We start from the raw sequence: 13,093 nt of genomic DNA, 5'->3' as shown, positions 1-13,093 counted from the left end.
TTAAAAAATTTCCCCTAAAAAGGATGAATCTCAGCCTTTAGCACATGGTACCCACTTCCCAGTGATACATGATTAAGCAAAGCAGTGGATGGAAATGGACGGATGGTGGTTGGGTTTCTCCCTTCTTGCTACTTGTGAGATCATACTCTAGTGCCCATAGGGGTAGAGCTGTGGCTTTGTGCTCACTGAGTCCAGAGTGTAATTGGGACTAACAGGCACTTGCACTACTGCCAAGGCAGTGACCTTTGTCTGAGAAGATTCCTCTGAGGAGTGGGGACACAGAGGTATGTTCTTGCTTGGTCTGAGAAGGATGCCTTGTTCTCTGGAAGTTTCCACTGGATTTCTTTTGTAGCAGAGTCAGATCAGTATGAGTCTTTGGGCCCCACCCAGACTCCTGGACCTGGCAGCTATAAGCCTGCTAAGGAATGAAGACTTGGCCATGAGTGCTTTGGAGTTTCTGCCCATTGAGCTCTTCCCCCCACTCTTCATGGAAGCCTTCTATGGGAGTCACAGTAAGACTCTGAAGACCATGGTGCATGCCTGGCCTTTCGTCCGCCTGCCTCTGGGAGGCCTGATGGAGCTGCCTCATCTGATAACCTTACAAGCGGTACTGGATGGACTTGATGTCCTGCTTGCCCAGAAGGAGCACCCCAGGTGAGTCTAATCCAGGTAGCCTGGAAGGTTACTAGACATCCAGAAGAGACAGCTGGGGTCATAGAGTGAATGGTCAAGGGATGGACCAGAGGCTTCTGATGATGTCAATGAAGAATTTCAGAGGCCTTGACCACTGCTGAGCCCTCTTTGAGAAATGCCTCCTGGAAGTGTAGGAGTGTCTAAGATGCAGGGAAACCTGAAAGAACATGTCCCAGCCTCTTCCCGGGGATTCTTAAGGATTGTAGAAGTAGAAAATCAAGAAGGATGATAGGGGCAAAGGAGATAGAGGAAAGTGAGGCAGTATCCATACTGAAGAGGAAGAGGGCAAGGCAGCAGGTAATGTCAGGAATCTGAAGTAAAAACTCAGGTGAGAAGTCTTAGTGTTGCCTATATTCTGAGACTGTGGTTTGATTCAGTTTGGATTTTAAACCATTGCTGCCCATCTGCTGTTTCCCCACAGGAGGTGCAAACTGCGGGTGTTGGATTTAAGGAATACTGGCCAGAACTTCTGGAGCATGTGGTCTGGAGACATAGAGCACATGTCCTCAAGCTCACTGACGGCACCAGTTCCTGAGGACAGGTCAAGGACAGAGCAGCCCTTGGCTCCCTTGGAGGTGTTTGTAGAGATGAGCCTCAAGGAATGGGCCATGGATGAGTTCCTCACCTACCTCATGAGGTGGGCAGAACAGAGAAAAGATTCCATACATCTGTGCTGTAAGAAGCTGAAGATCTTTGGGATGCCTGTGGAAAATATTATGAAGGTCCTGAGTGTGGTGCAGCTGGACTGTATCCAGGATATAGAAGTCAACCAGAACTGGCATCTGTCCAGCCTGGCCACATTCGCTCCTCTCCTGGGCCAGATGAGTAACGTGCAGAGACTCATACTTTCTGTCTCTGAGGAGCAGGAACAGCATGTTGTTGTCCAGTTTACCTCTCAGTTCCTCAAGCTTCACCACCTCCGGGATCTCTGTCTGCAATCTCCCTTCTTCCTGTCAGGCCACCTGGACCAGATGCTCAGGTGAGGGAGGCACCACTGGTTGAGAAACAGCGAACACAACACTACCATGTCAAGTGCACTGTCTTATTTTATGCTCTATCCTGAAGTGTGGTAACACAGAGCTACCGAAATCAAGGCAGAGGAACAAATGGATAGGGACTCTGGAAAGGGATACCAATCTAGGAAGCTATAGACTATGGGACTGGAATCTACCAAAGAACAGTTTGAGGTTTCTACTTTAGGAGGAGATATCTATGTCCAGACTACATAGGAAAACAAGTGGAAAGTGTCTTGAGGAGGGACCTGAGCATTTCTAAATTTCTCTGCAAGTCTGTGGCCACAGACTTGAGCCTCTCTCAAATTCCCTGTCTCTAAAATGTTTTTTTGTGCTTCAGATAAGTTAGTTAATATATGGGAAATGCATGGTTCTGGAGATGATGATAATAGAGCAGGAGCCAAAGGGACAGTAGAAAGTGGCAGATCATCTGCAGATGACACAGGGACGTAAATGAGCCCCTGCAGACTGGAAACCTCAGTTGATATTGTGGGAAATTACCCAGGTTGTTTTTTTTATTCATGTAACCCAGGTACCTCACCCAGCCTGAGATATGAGTGCCTGAGCCCAAGCAAAGACAGAAGAAAGCCTGAGATGAAAGTATCTTTTACCTTCTCTCCCGATACTAAAATTCAGAGATGCCTGCACTTGATTTAAACATGATGTCAGGCTCTCCCTCTGAGCAGGTTCTAGATATTCCATTATGTTCATTCACCCTTATAAGAAAGTAGAGTATGTTACACCCTGCTTGACAGGTTAGGAAAGAGAGATTTCAAGATTCTATGTACTTGACTTAGTCACACAGTGAAGGTGAAAGAACTCAGGCTAAAATGAGACTGGGCATGTTGGATATTGACCTTTATTTGATGGTCAGAATGACCTTGGCCTTGGGAAAATCACTTGTCTCTCACCTGGAGGTCACCTGCCTCCCCAGTTTCTCAGACCTAATTGCCCTTTCTTTACAGGTGTCTGGTGAGCCCCTTGGGTAACCTCGCGATAACTCACTGTCTCCTTACAGAATCAGACTTGACCCACCTATCCCAGTGCCCAAGCATCAGTCAGCTAAAAGGCCTGGATCTGAGTGGTATCACCCTGGCTGACTTTAGTCCTGAGCTCCTTCAAGTTCTGCTGGAGCAAGTTGCAGATACCCTCCAGGAATTGGATTTAAATCAGTGTGAGATCATGGACTCCCATATCGAGGCCATCCTGGCTGCTCTGAACCACTGCTCCCAGCTCAGGTCCCTCAGCCTGTGTGGGAACTCCCTCTCCATGGCTGCCATGGAGAAGCTGCTGCGTCACACCTCAGGGCTGCCCAGTTTAAGTCATGAGTTTTACCCAGCCCCTCTGGAGAGTTACAGCTCTCAGGCAGTTCTTTCAGAAGAGAGACTTGCCCAGCTTCGAGCTGAGCTTTTGGAGATTCTGAGAGACTTGGGACATCCCAGGACCATCTGGCTTAACACCATCTTCTTTGCTTCCTATGGCTACGATGACTACTCCCATTTAGAAATTATTGAATACAACCCTGCCTAGTTGGGTGCACCTATCAAAAGCTTTCTTCTGGGCACTTGAAAGCTGAAATCTATGACACAGGTACATCATAAAGGGAAACCAGACCCATGGTTTCAGACATCTGTTCTGTGTGAATGAGAAAAGGAAAAGTGAGCCAGTGAAGGTGCAGAAGGAAATGTTGACCTGGAGAGCTGATGCGACTTTTGGGGATATGTGTCCCACAGAGTTAGAAATGTGAACCAAAATGATTTAGGGGGATTTGAGCTTGAGAAACATAAGTTAAAGTTATCTCTGGTGGATGATTATAAAGAAATGGTCAGAAATAAAAAGACCCCTCATGTAAACCTACTGCTATCCTGCATGAAATATCCTGTTTTCTCAGTTTTATATCTTGGGAATTTCCAGATAGTGATAAAATTTAAAAAGGCGTGGAGTTGTCTATGACCTGAAACCTTAGCATTTCTGCAAGTTCTTTTTTCTATCTGGGGCATCTCTTACCTCCTTGCTTGTTTCCGTGTCTGTTCATCGGGTTAATACACGCAAAGGGGAACATACTCAGTGGCCAATGAGCCCGTGGAGTGAAGAGCTCTTGCCAGAGTCCTCACTGCTGACACAGGTCATGACCCTGGGCATGAGCAGTCCTCATGGTTCTCCTGGAGGGTCCATAAATCTTAGTTCCTGGCCTTTGTGTGTGCTGAGAAAGGGTTTGACTATATAAGGCAAACTCTCCAGTTCTGGGAGGGGCAGTCCAAACTATGAATAATCTGGAGACTCTGGTTCTCACCAAACCATGCCTGTCATGGCTGGGTAGTGGTCCTTCTTGAATTAATCTAGTTGTGCACATCCAAATTCGTTTTAATAAAATGCTAAAAGTGTACAGGCATTTATCATGGTTTTAGTATTTCTATGCCACATGTAAAAATTTATGTCCTTTAGAGAGTAGGTCATGTCAATGAGAGATTTACAAAATTCCCATAACACCTGTTTCCCACCATCAGGAAAGACCAGCATGTTTTGCCATCAGATAATCAGGATGTATAACAAAACACCTGTGGGCATATGTGACCTCCTTGCCTGTGGTAAGACATGGTATAGCCAATAGGTTTGTTCTCATTCTTCAGTTGCTGAGTCATGTCCAACTCTTTGCAGCCCCATGAACTGCAGCATGCCAGACTTCTCCATCCTTTATTATCTCCCAGAGTTTGCTCAAACTCACATCCATTGAGTTGGTGATGCCATCCAATCATTTCATCCTCTGTTATTCCCTTCTCCTCTTGCCCTCGATCTTCCCCAGCATCAGGGTCTTTTCCAATGAGTCAGCACTTCACATCAGGTGGCCAAATTATTGAAGCTTCAGCTTCAGCATCAATCTTTCCAGTGAATATTCATGGTTGATTTCCTTTAGGATTGACTGATGTGATCTTCCTGCAGTCCAAGGAACTCTCAAGAGTCTTCTCCCACACCACAGTTCAAAAGCATCAATTCTTTGGCACTCAGTTTTCTTTATGGTCCAGCTCTCACAGTGGTACATGATTTCCCTTCTCCAGGGGATCTTTCTGACCCAGGGATGGAACCTGGATCTTCTGCATTGCAGGCAGATTCTTTTTCTGAGCCACCAGGGAAGCCAACCAATAGGGGACAATAGATTATTGAGCAACATGGCAGTTGGGGTTGCCCTGCTCAGTCAAAAACCCCCATATAACTTTCAGTCTGCCCTCCATACCCTCATTTCCACATCCTTGCATTCCACCAACTGCAGATCCTGCAGAACTATATTTATTCTTGAAAAAATCTGCATGCAAATGAATCTGAGTAGTTCAAATTCATGGTTCCAGGGCAATGTGCATATGTAGGGATATATTAGAGGAGATTTATTATGGGAACAGGCTTTCACGGTTACTGACGCTGAGAAGTCCCACAATCTGCTGTCTGTAAGCTAGAGAACAAGCAAAGCCAGTGCTATAACTCAGACTGAGGATTAAGACTGAAAACCAGTTAAGCTGATAGTGTTACTCCAAGTCTGAGGCTGAAGACCTGAGAAACAAGGGGACCACTGTTTTAAGTTTCAGAGTATGGAGGCTCAAGATAGAAGCTTCAATGTTCCTGGGTAAGAAGACCCAGGAGAGAATTTGCCTTCTTGTTTCATTCAGACCCCAAGGACTAGAAGATGCCCACCCATGTTGGTGACAGTAAATCTCTTTACTCAGTCTACTGATTCCAACGTTCTTCCTTATCCAGAAACACTCTACCAAACACACCCTTAATTCAAGGTTTACTAGTGATCTGGGTATCCTTTTGCAAGAACCAATGTCCACATACAAAAAAATCTATCCATCTCACTGACCCTAAACAAAGAACACTCATAAGAAGGCTTCCTGCTGAGGCTTCAGGGATTGGTGTAATTGGCTCAGAGGGGGACATGATATAGGGGTGACAGAACCTTAGGCAAGAACCTCAGTTTCTCCATGAAGTGATAATAATGTTGGACACCCACCTTATGGGATATTTGTAGAATCCAATGAGATGATGCACTTGAGGGCTTAGCACTGGATCTGGCATAGAGTAAAAGTTCAATAAATGCATCTTTTCTTTCTTTTTCCCCCCTAGTAGACACCCCCAGGACTCTTGATCCCTCCAGTCTATCCTTTATTGCTTATAAGACCAGGAGAACAAGCCTTAGACCTGAAGTGAGTCTCAATTTTTACATGTGGCCACCCAGATGATGCCACCCAGCTGAAGATATTAAGAAGAGATGGCAAGAATACACAGAAGAACTATACAAAAAAGATCGTAATGACCTAGATAACCACGATGGTGTGATCACTCACCTAGAGCCAGAAATCCTGGACTGTGAAGTCAAGTGGAACTTAGGACACATCTCTATGAACAAAGCTAGTCGAGGTAATGGAATTCCAGCTGAGTTGTTTCAAATCCTAAAAGATAATGCTGTGAAGGTGTTGTACTCAATATGCCAGCAAATTTGGAAAACTCAACAGTGGCCACAGGACTGGAAAATGTCAGTTTTCATTCCAATCCCAAAGAAAGCAATGCTCTCAAAGAGTGTTCAAACTACCACGCACTCTTCACATGCTAGCAAGGTCATTCTCAAAACCCTTCAAGCTAGACTTCAACAGTACGTAAACTGAAAACTTCCAGATGTCCAAGTTGGATTTAGAGAAGGCAGGGGAACCCGAAATCAAATTGCCAACTTCTATTGGATCATAGAAAAAGCAAGAGAATTCCAGGAAAACACTTACTTCTGTTTCATTGACTATGCTAAGGCCTTTTACTGTGTGGATCATAACAAACTATGGACAATTCTTAAAGAGAAGGGAACACCAGACCACCTGACCTGCATCGTGAGAAATCTGTATGCAGGTCAAGAAGCAACAGTTAGAACTGGACATGGAACAACAGACTGGTTCCAAGTTGGGAAAGGAGTACGTCAAGGCTGTACATTGCCACCTTGCTTATTTAACTTATATGCAGAATACATCATGAGAAATGCCAGACTGGATGAAGCACAAACTGAAATCAAGACTGCTGGGAGAAATATCAATAACCTCAGATATGCAGATGATACCACCCTTATGGAAGAAAGTGAAGAGGAATTAAAGAGCCTCTTGATAAAGGTGAAAGAGGAGAGTGAAAAAGCTGGCTTAACTCAACATTCAAAAAGCTAAGGTCATGGTATCCCGTCCCAACACTTCATGACAAATGGATGGGGAAACAATGGAAACAGCGACAAACTTTATATCTTGGGCTCCTAAATCACTGTGAACGGTAAAATTAAAAGTCCCTTGCCCTTTGGAAGAAAAGCTATGAACAACTTAGCATATTAAAACCCAGAGACAAAACCTTTGCCAACAAAGGTCCATCTAGTCAAAGTTATGGTTTTTCCAGTCGTCATGTATGGATGTGAGAGTTGGACCATAAAGAAGGCTGAGCGCCAAAGAATTGATGCTTTTTGTGGTGTTGGAGAAGACTCTTGAGAGTCCCTTGAACTGCAAGGAGATCAAACCAGTCAGTCCTAAAGGAAATCAACCCTGAATATTCATTGGAAAGCCTGATGCTGAAGCTGAAGTTCCAATAATTTGGCCACCTGATGCAAAGAGCCGACTCATTAGAAAAGACTCTGATACTGGGAAAGATTGAAGGCAGGAGAAGACGGGGATGACAGAGGATGAGATGGTTGAATGGCATCACCAACTCAATGCACATGAGTATGAACAAGCTCTGGGAGTTGGTGAACAACAGGGAAACCTGGTGTGCTGCAGTCCATGGGGCTGCAAACAGTCAGACATGACTGAATGACAGAACAACAACAACACCCACTCAATGGACGTAAGAAAACTCTGGAAGATAGTGAAGGACGGGGAAGCCTGGCACACTGCAGTCCATGGGGTTGCAAAGAGTCAGACACAACTGAGTGACTGAACAACAATAACCCAGGTGACTCAGTGGTTAAGAATCTGCCTGCCAATGTAGGAGATGCAGGAGATGGGTATTCAATCTCAGGGTCAGGAAGATCCCCTGGAGTAGAAAATGGCAACCTACTCCAGTACTCTTGCCTGAAAAATTCCATGGAGAGAGGAACTTGACGGCTACATCGCACAGGATTGCAAAGAGTGAAGCCCAACTGAGCATGCAAGCACAGTGCATTAAAGTTTCATGAGTCACTCAAGCTGCTCTAGCAGCCAATGCAGGGAGGGAGAGCAGGGGGCATAGGAGAGACTGGAGGCATCTCCAGTGATAGGCATTCTGAGCCTCAAGTCTCCTATGCCATCTGCTGGTAGATCAGGTCAAAAGATATTAAGCAGTTTGGGAAGCAGGACTGTATAGTTCAGTATTTCTTTTTTAATCTGACATTATGTAAATGTTATTTGAGTACAAATATTTGCACTGTGACTTATATATAATATTAAAAATGTAAGTATTATTTTAAAAGTATAAAGTATATATAGTACTTCTAAAGAATGCATGTTGATTTTTAAAAAAATATTTAACCTGGTTTGGAACCTCAAAACAAATGAGACTTTAAAACTGATGTTAAAGGTCAATGAACAAGAATTATTTTCTTAAAAATGTTTAGAATAATAAAATTCTAGAACTGGATTTCAATTATATATATATTTTTTTAAGTAGACTACTTTTTAGAGCAGATTTAGGTTCACAGTAAGTCAAGCAGAAAGGACAGAGAATTTCAATTTACCTCCTGCCCCCACCAAACACACAGCCTCACCCACTATCAACAACCCCCACTGGGTCGGTAATTGTGATAACTGATGAACCTACAATGACACATCATATCACACAAAGTCCACAGTTTACATTAAAGTTCACTCTTGGTGTTGTATATTCCTTGAGTTTGGTCAAATGTTTAATGACATGTATCCATCATTGTAACATCATACATAGCAATTTCACTGCCCAGAAACCGTCTTGGCTCTGGCTACTCATCTCTCTCTCCCACCAGCCCTGGCAACCACTGAACTTTTTGCTGTCCCCAGAGTTTCACTTTTCCCAAAATATTATATAATTGGAATCATACAGTAAGTAGCCTTTTCAGATTGACTTCTTTCACTTAGTAATAGACATTTAAGTTTCCTCCATGTCTTTTCATATTCTGTATATATTGCAACTTATTCATTCACCTCTTGAAGGACATCTTGGTTGCTTGCAAGTTTTGGTAATTATGAATAAAGCAGCCATAAGCCTCTCTGTGCATGTTTGGTATAGACATAAGATTTCAACTCATTTGGGTGGATATCAAGGAGTGAGATTTCTGGATGAGGGCATGGGTTACAGTTTTTTTTTTTTTTTCCTTTCAATCTCACCTCTTAGACAGAGATTGTCCCATAGGGCAGGGACCGTGTCTGTATCACCCTGTGGTCCCATAGCTGAACACGGACTCTGTTGTGGCAGCAAATGCTTACACTTCATGATTCATGGAAATCTTTATCATCAGTTTATAGCCAAATGTTATCATTCACTAAAATGTAAATTTTGGGAAGCTCATTGTTAGTTGGCTACCAATAGTTTAAGTAAGTTGCATTTGGAAGAAATAACACTTGTGCTTCTGTGGTCATTACATTTGTACATGTAAGCTGTACACAGAGAAAAACTTCCATTTGTTTTCCCCGCTTTTGTTGGCTTCGGCCAAATAATACAGGAAAATATTCTCAACACAAAACATCCCAATAATATAGACAGAACAAGCTTCTTCCTGAACTTCCTCCTCATCCCAGGCCCCTCTCCAGAGGGTTCTATTTAGTATATCTCCTGAGACTTTTCCCTGACTTTCTGTACATTTATATGTGCATGTGGAAATGTCTGGTTTAATCTTCTCTTATAGAAGAAGTGTTTTCATGTGGCTTTGATCGTCTTCCTTTAAAAAAATTTTTAAAGCCAGGTCTTTAAACCTCTGTCCTCATTTGTATTAGCAGGGCTACTGTATTTCAGAATGAATGGTCCACAATTTGACCCTTTGCCTGTTTATGAAAATTTAGATTGTTCCAATTTTTTGGTTCCTATCTATCACAGAGTAAAAAAATCCTTGTACTCACCAAAGCTTCTCTTTGGTTTTGCAATGTTTTCTCCCTGTATTTAGCCCCATCTCTCCTAATCATTCATTTCATCCTCAAGCTAGATCATTTTCATCAACTTATGACAGGCTCTCCACTATCTTCAGTTTAAAAAAGAAGCAAAAAGAAAGAAAAGAAAAACCTCACTTGACTTCATAGCATCCTCCATCTCTTGTTTCATTTCTTTTCCTTCACAGCAAATCTTCTCTAAAGAGGTCTCAACATTCCTTATCTCCATGTCTTAATATTTCACATATTCATATTGTTTTTTCTATTTCTCAAATACATGGAGAAGAATGCTGAGTAATATAAAATAAAAATACATAGGTACTCACACCCAGTTTTACACTTCTGAATCAACATTTTGCTATATTCATTTAAAATTTGTAAGTCTATTACAATATTTTTACAAACATATATTCTTTTTCATATTTTTTCCATTATGGTTTATTACAGGATATTTAATATAGTTCCCTGTTTTAGACAACAGAACCTTGTTGTTGACTCATTCTATTTATAATAGTTTGCTTCTGCTAATCCCAAACTCCCAATCTGTCCCTCCCTCACCCCACTCCCCCTTGGAAACTACAAGTCTAGGCTTTATGTTTGTGAATCTGTTTCTGTTTCACAGAGAATTTCATTTATGTTGTATTTTAGATCCCACATATAAATGACAGCATATGAAATACGTCTTACTCTTTCTGACTTACTTCACTTAGTGTGATAATATCTAGGTCCATCCAAGTTGCTGCAAATGGCATTATTTCATTCTTTTTTATGCTTGAGTAGTATTCCATCACATAAATACACTACATCTTCTATATCCATTCATTGGTCAATGGACATTTAGGTTGTTTTTTTGTCTTGACTATTGTAAATAGTGATGCTATGAACATAGGGATACATGTATCTTTTTGAATTAGAGTATTGTCCAGATATATGCCCAGGAGTGAGATTGCTGGATCATATGACAACTCTATTTTTAGTTTTTTTAGGAAACTCTATACTGTTTTTCATAGTGACTGCACAAAGTTACACTCCAATAAACAGTGTAGGGCAATTCCCTTTTCCCCACACCTTCTCCAGAATTTGCTATTTGTAATCTATTATAATATTACAGATACAGGTGACTCTTTCTGGGGAATTCTCCCCTATCCTTGAACCTCTGTCTCTCCCTCCCTTTCTAAGATAACCATTATTTTAAACTTGTCATATACTATTACTATGCATGTTTTAATTATGAGATGTTAGGGGGGAAAAAACAAACTTTTTGGCCAATTCAGTGTTTTCAAATTAATTTTTCCATGAATAGCATTTAATTTCAGATGCTGGTAAAATTTACATAAATGTGACACTTTATGTTGGGCTTCCCAGGTGGCGCTAGTGGTAAAGAACCTGTCTGCCAATGCAGGAGACATAAGAGATGTGGGTTTGATCCCTGGGTCAGGAATCCCTCCCCCACTGGAGGAGGACACAGCAACCCACTCCAGTATTCTTGCCTGGAGAATCCAATGGACAGAGAAGGGTGGTGAGCTTATAGTCCATAGAGTCACACAGAGTTGGACTTGACTGAAGTGACATAGTACACACGATATTCTATATATTCTTTTCCATGTGCATTTTTTGGGCAAGATTTTGTCTTTGAGATTTATTCATATTGGCTCATGTAGATTTAAAAATCATTCTTATTATGTTATAATTTATTGATAGGGAACTACACACATTTAAAGTCTACAGTTTGGTAAGTTTTGACAAACGTATTCACCTGTGAAACCAGCAACACAATCAAGCACAGTGTATTTCCACACTCCCAAATGTTCCTTTGTGCCCTTGGGAGTTGGTGACGTTCAGACTTAGTGACTGAACAACAACAATCAATAGTGTATATGTCCATCGCAATTTCCCAATTCATCCCACTAAAGACACTAATTTTATATTTTGTTTCTTTTCTTCTCTCTTCTTTCTCTTTTATTTCTTCTTTTCCCTTCCTTTCCTCCTTCTCCATCTTTCAGAACTGGACTATTCTAGATTCTTCATTCATGGATCACTGTTATAATTGGTCCACAAGAGGCTCTCACTTGCAGGTATATGTATATACAACTGTATAAATTCCCTTTTATTCCTCTTATTCACTTCCACTCCCTTCCCCACCATAGATAACTATTCTATCATGTGACCTAGCCTCAAATTTGCATGTATCCTTATAAAATATGTAGTGTCATTTTTTGTGTGTCTGGAAAGTTATGGCCAACCTAGACAGCATATTAAAAAGCAGACATTACTTTGCCAACAAGGGTCCATCTAGTCAAGGCTATGATTTTTCCAGTAGTCATGTGTGGATGTGAGAGTTGGACTGTAAAGAACGCTGAGGGCTGAAGAATTCATGCTTTTGAACAGTGGTGTTAGAGAAGACTCTTGAGAGTTCCTTGGACTGCAAGGAGATCCAACCAGTCCATCCTAAAGGAAATCAGTCCTGAATGTTCATTGGAAGGACTGACGTTGAAGCTGAAATTCAATACTTCAGCCACCTGATGTGAAGAGCTAACTCATTGGAAAAGACCCTGATGCTGGGAAAGATTGAGAGCAGAAGGAGAAGGAGACAACAAAGGATGAGATGGTTGGATGGCATCACCAACTCAATGGACATGAGTTTGAGTAAACTCTGGGAGTTGGTGATGGACAGGGAGGCCTGGTGTACTGTAGTCCATGGGGTCACAAAGACTTGGACACAACTGAGCGACTGAACTGAACTGAATTCATATACATGGCATAGCACATAGTGCTACAGACAGCTTGATACTACAATTAACTGCCCAACCCAGAAACTCTGGAGAGGGAACAAAAGTGCTGTTATTATTAATACTTTCAGAACAACAGGGAAATCCTGGTGAACTTATAATTATCTAAACTATAGACCTTCTTTACTTACTTTTTCAATTGGTAGCATTTTAAAAATTTAATAATGACAATAACAATGATATTAGTTGTTATGGCAAACACCATTGTAATTCTCTAAGGTAGACATTGTTATTATCCCCATTGAACAAGTGAGTGAACTGAAGCGCAGAGAGATTAAGCAAGTGTGTCCGAGGTCACAAAGGGCTTCCCAGGTGGTGCAGTGGTAAAGACTCCTCCTGCCAGTGCGGGAGACGTGGGCTCGAACCCTAGGTCAGGAAGATCTCTTGGATGAGGACATGGCAACCCACTCCAATACTCTTGCCTGGAAAATCCTATGGACAGAGGAGCCTGGAAGGCTACAGTCCATGGGGTCGCAAAGAGTAGGACACGACTGAG

At 42.0% G+C, this 13,093-nt stretch overlaps 1 protein-coding gene across 1 annotated transcript; it reads left to right on the top strand.

The window, feature by feature from the left end:
- The first annotated feature begins 367 nt into the window (after positions 1-367).
- On the top strand, positions 368-3,236 carry LOC133068858 (PRAME family member 15-like). Its single transcript, XM_061159791.1, has 3 exons — positions 368-654; positions 1,115-1,672; positions 2,672-3,236. Exons 1-3 carry the CDS (start codon positions 368-370, stop codon positions 3,234-3,236), a joined length of 1,410 nt encoding a protein of 469 aa, XP_061015774.1.
- Positions 3,237-13,093: the final 9,857 nt, after the last annotated feature.

The sequence above is a fragment of the Dama dama genome, chromosome 14, assembly GCF_033118175.1.
Source record: "Dama dama isolate Ldn47 chromosome 14, ASM3311817v1, whole genome shotgun sequence".
NCBI lineage: Eukaryota > Metazoa > Chordata > Mammalia > Artiodactyla > Cervidae > Dama > Dama dama.
Note: the sequence above shows the minus strand (reverse complement) of the source record. Positions and strands in the feature narration are given on the sequence as shown.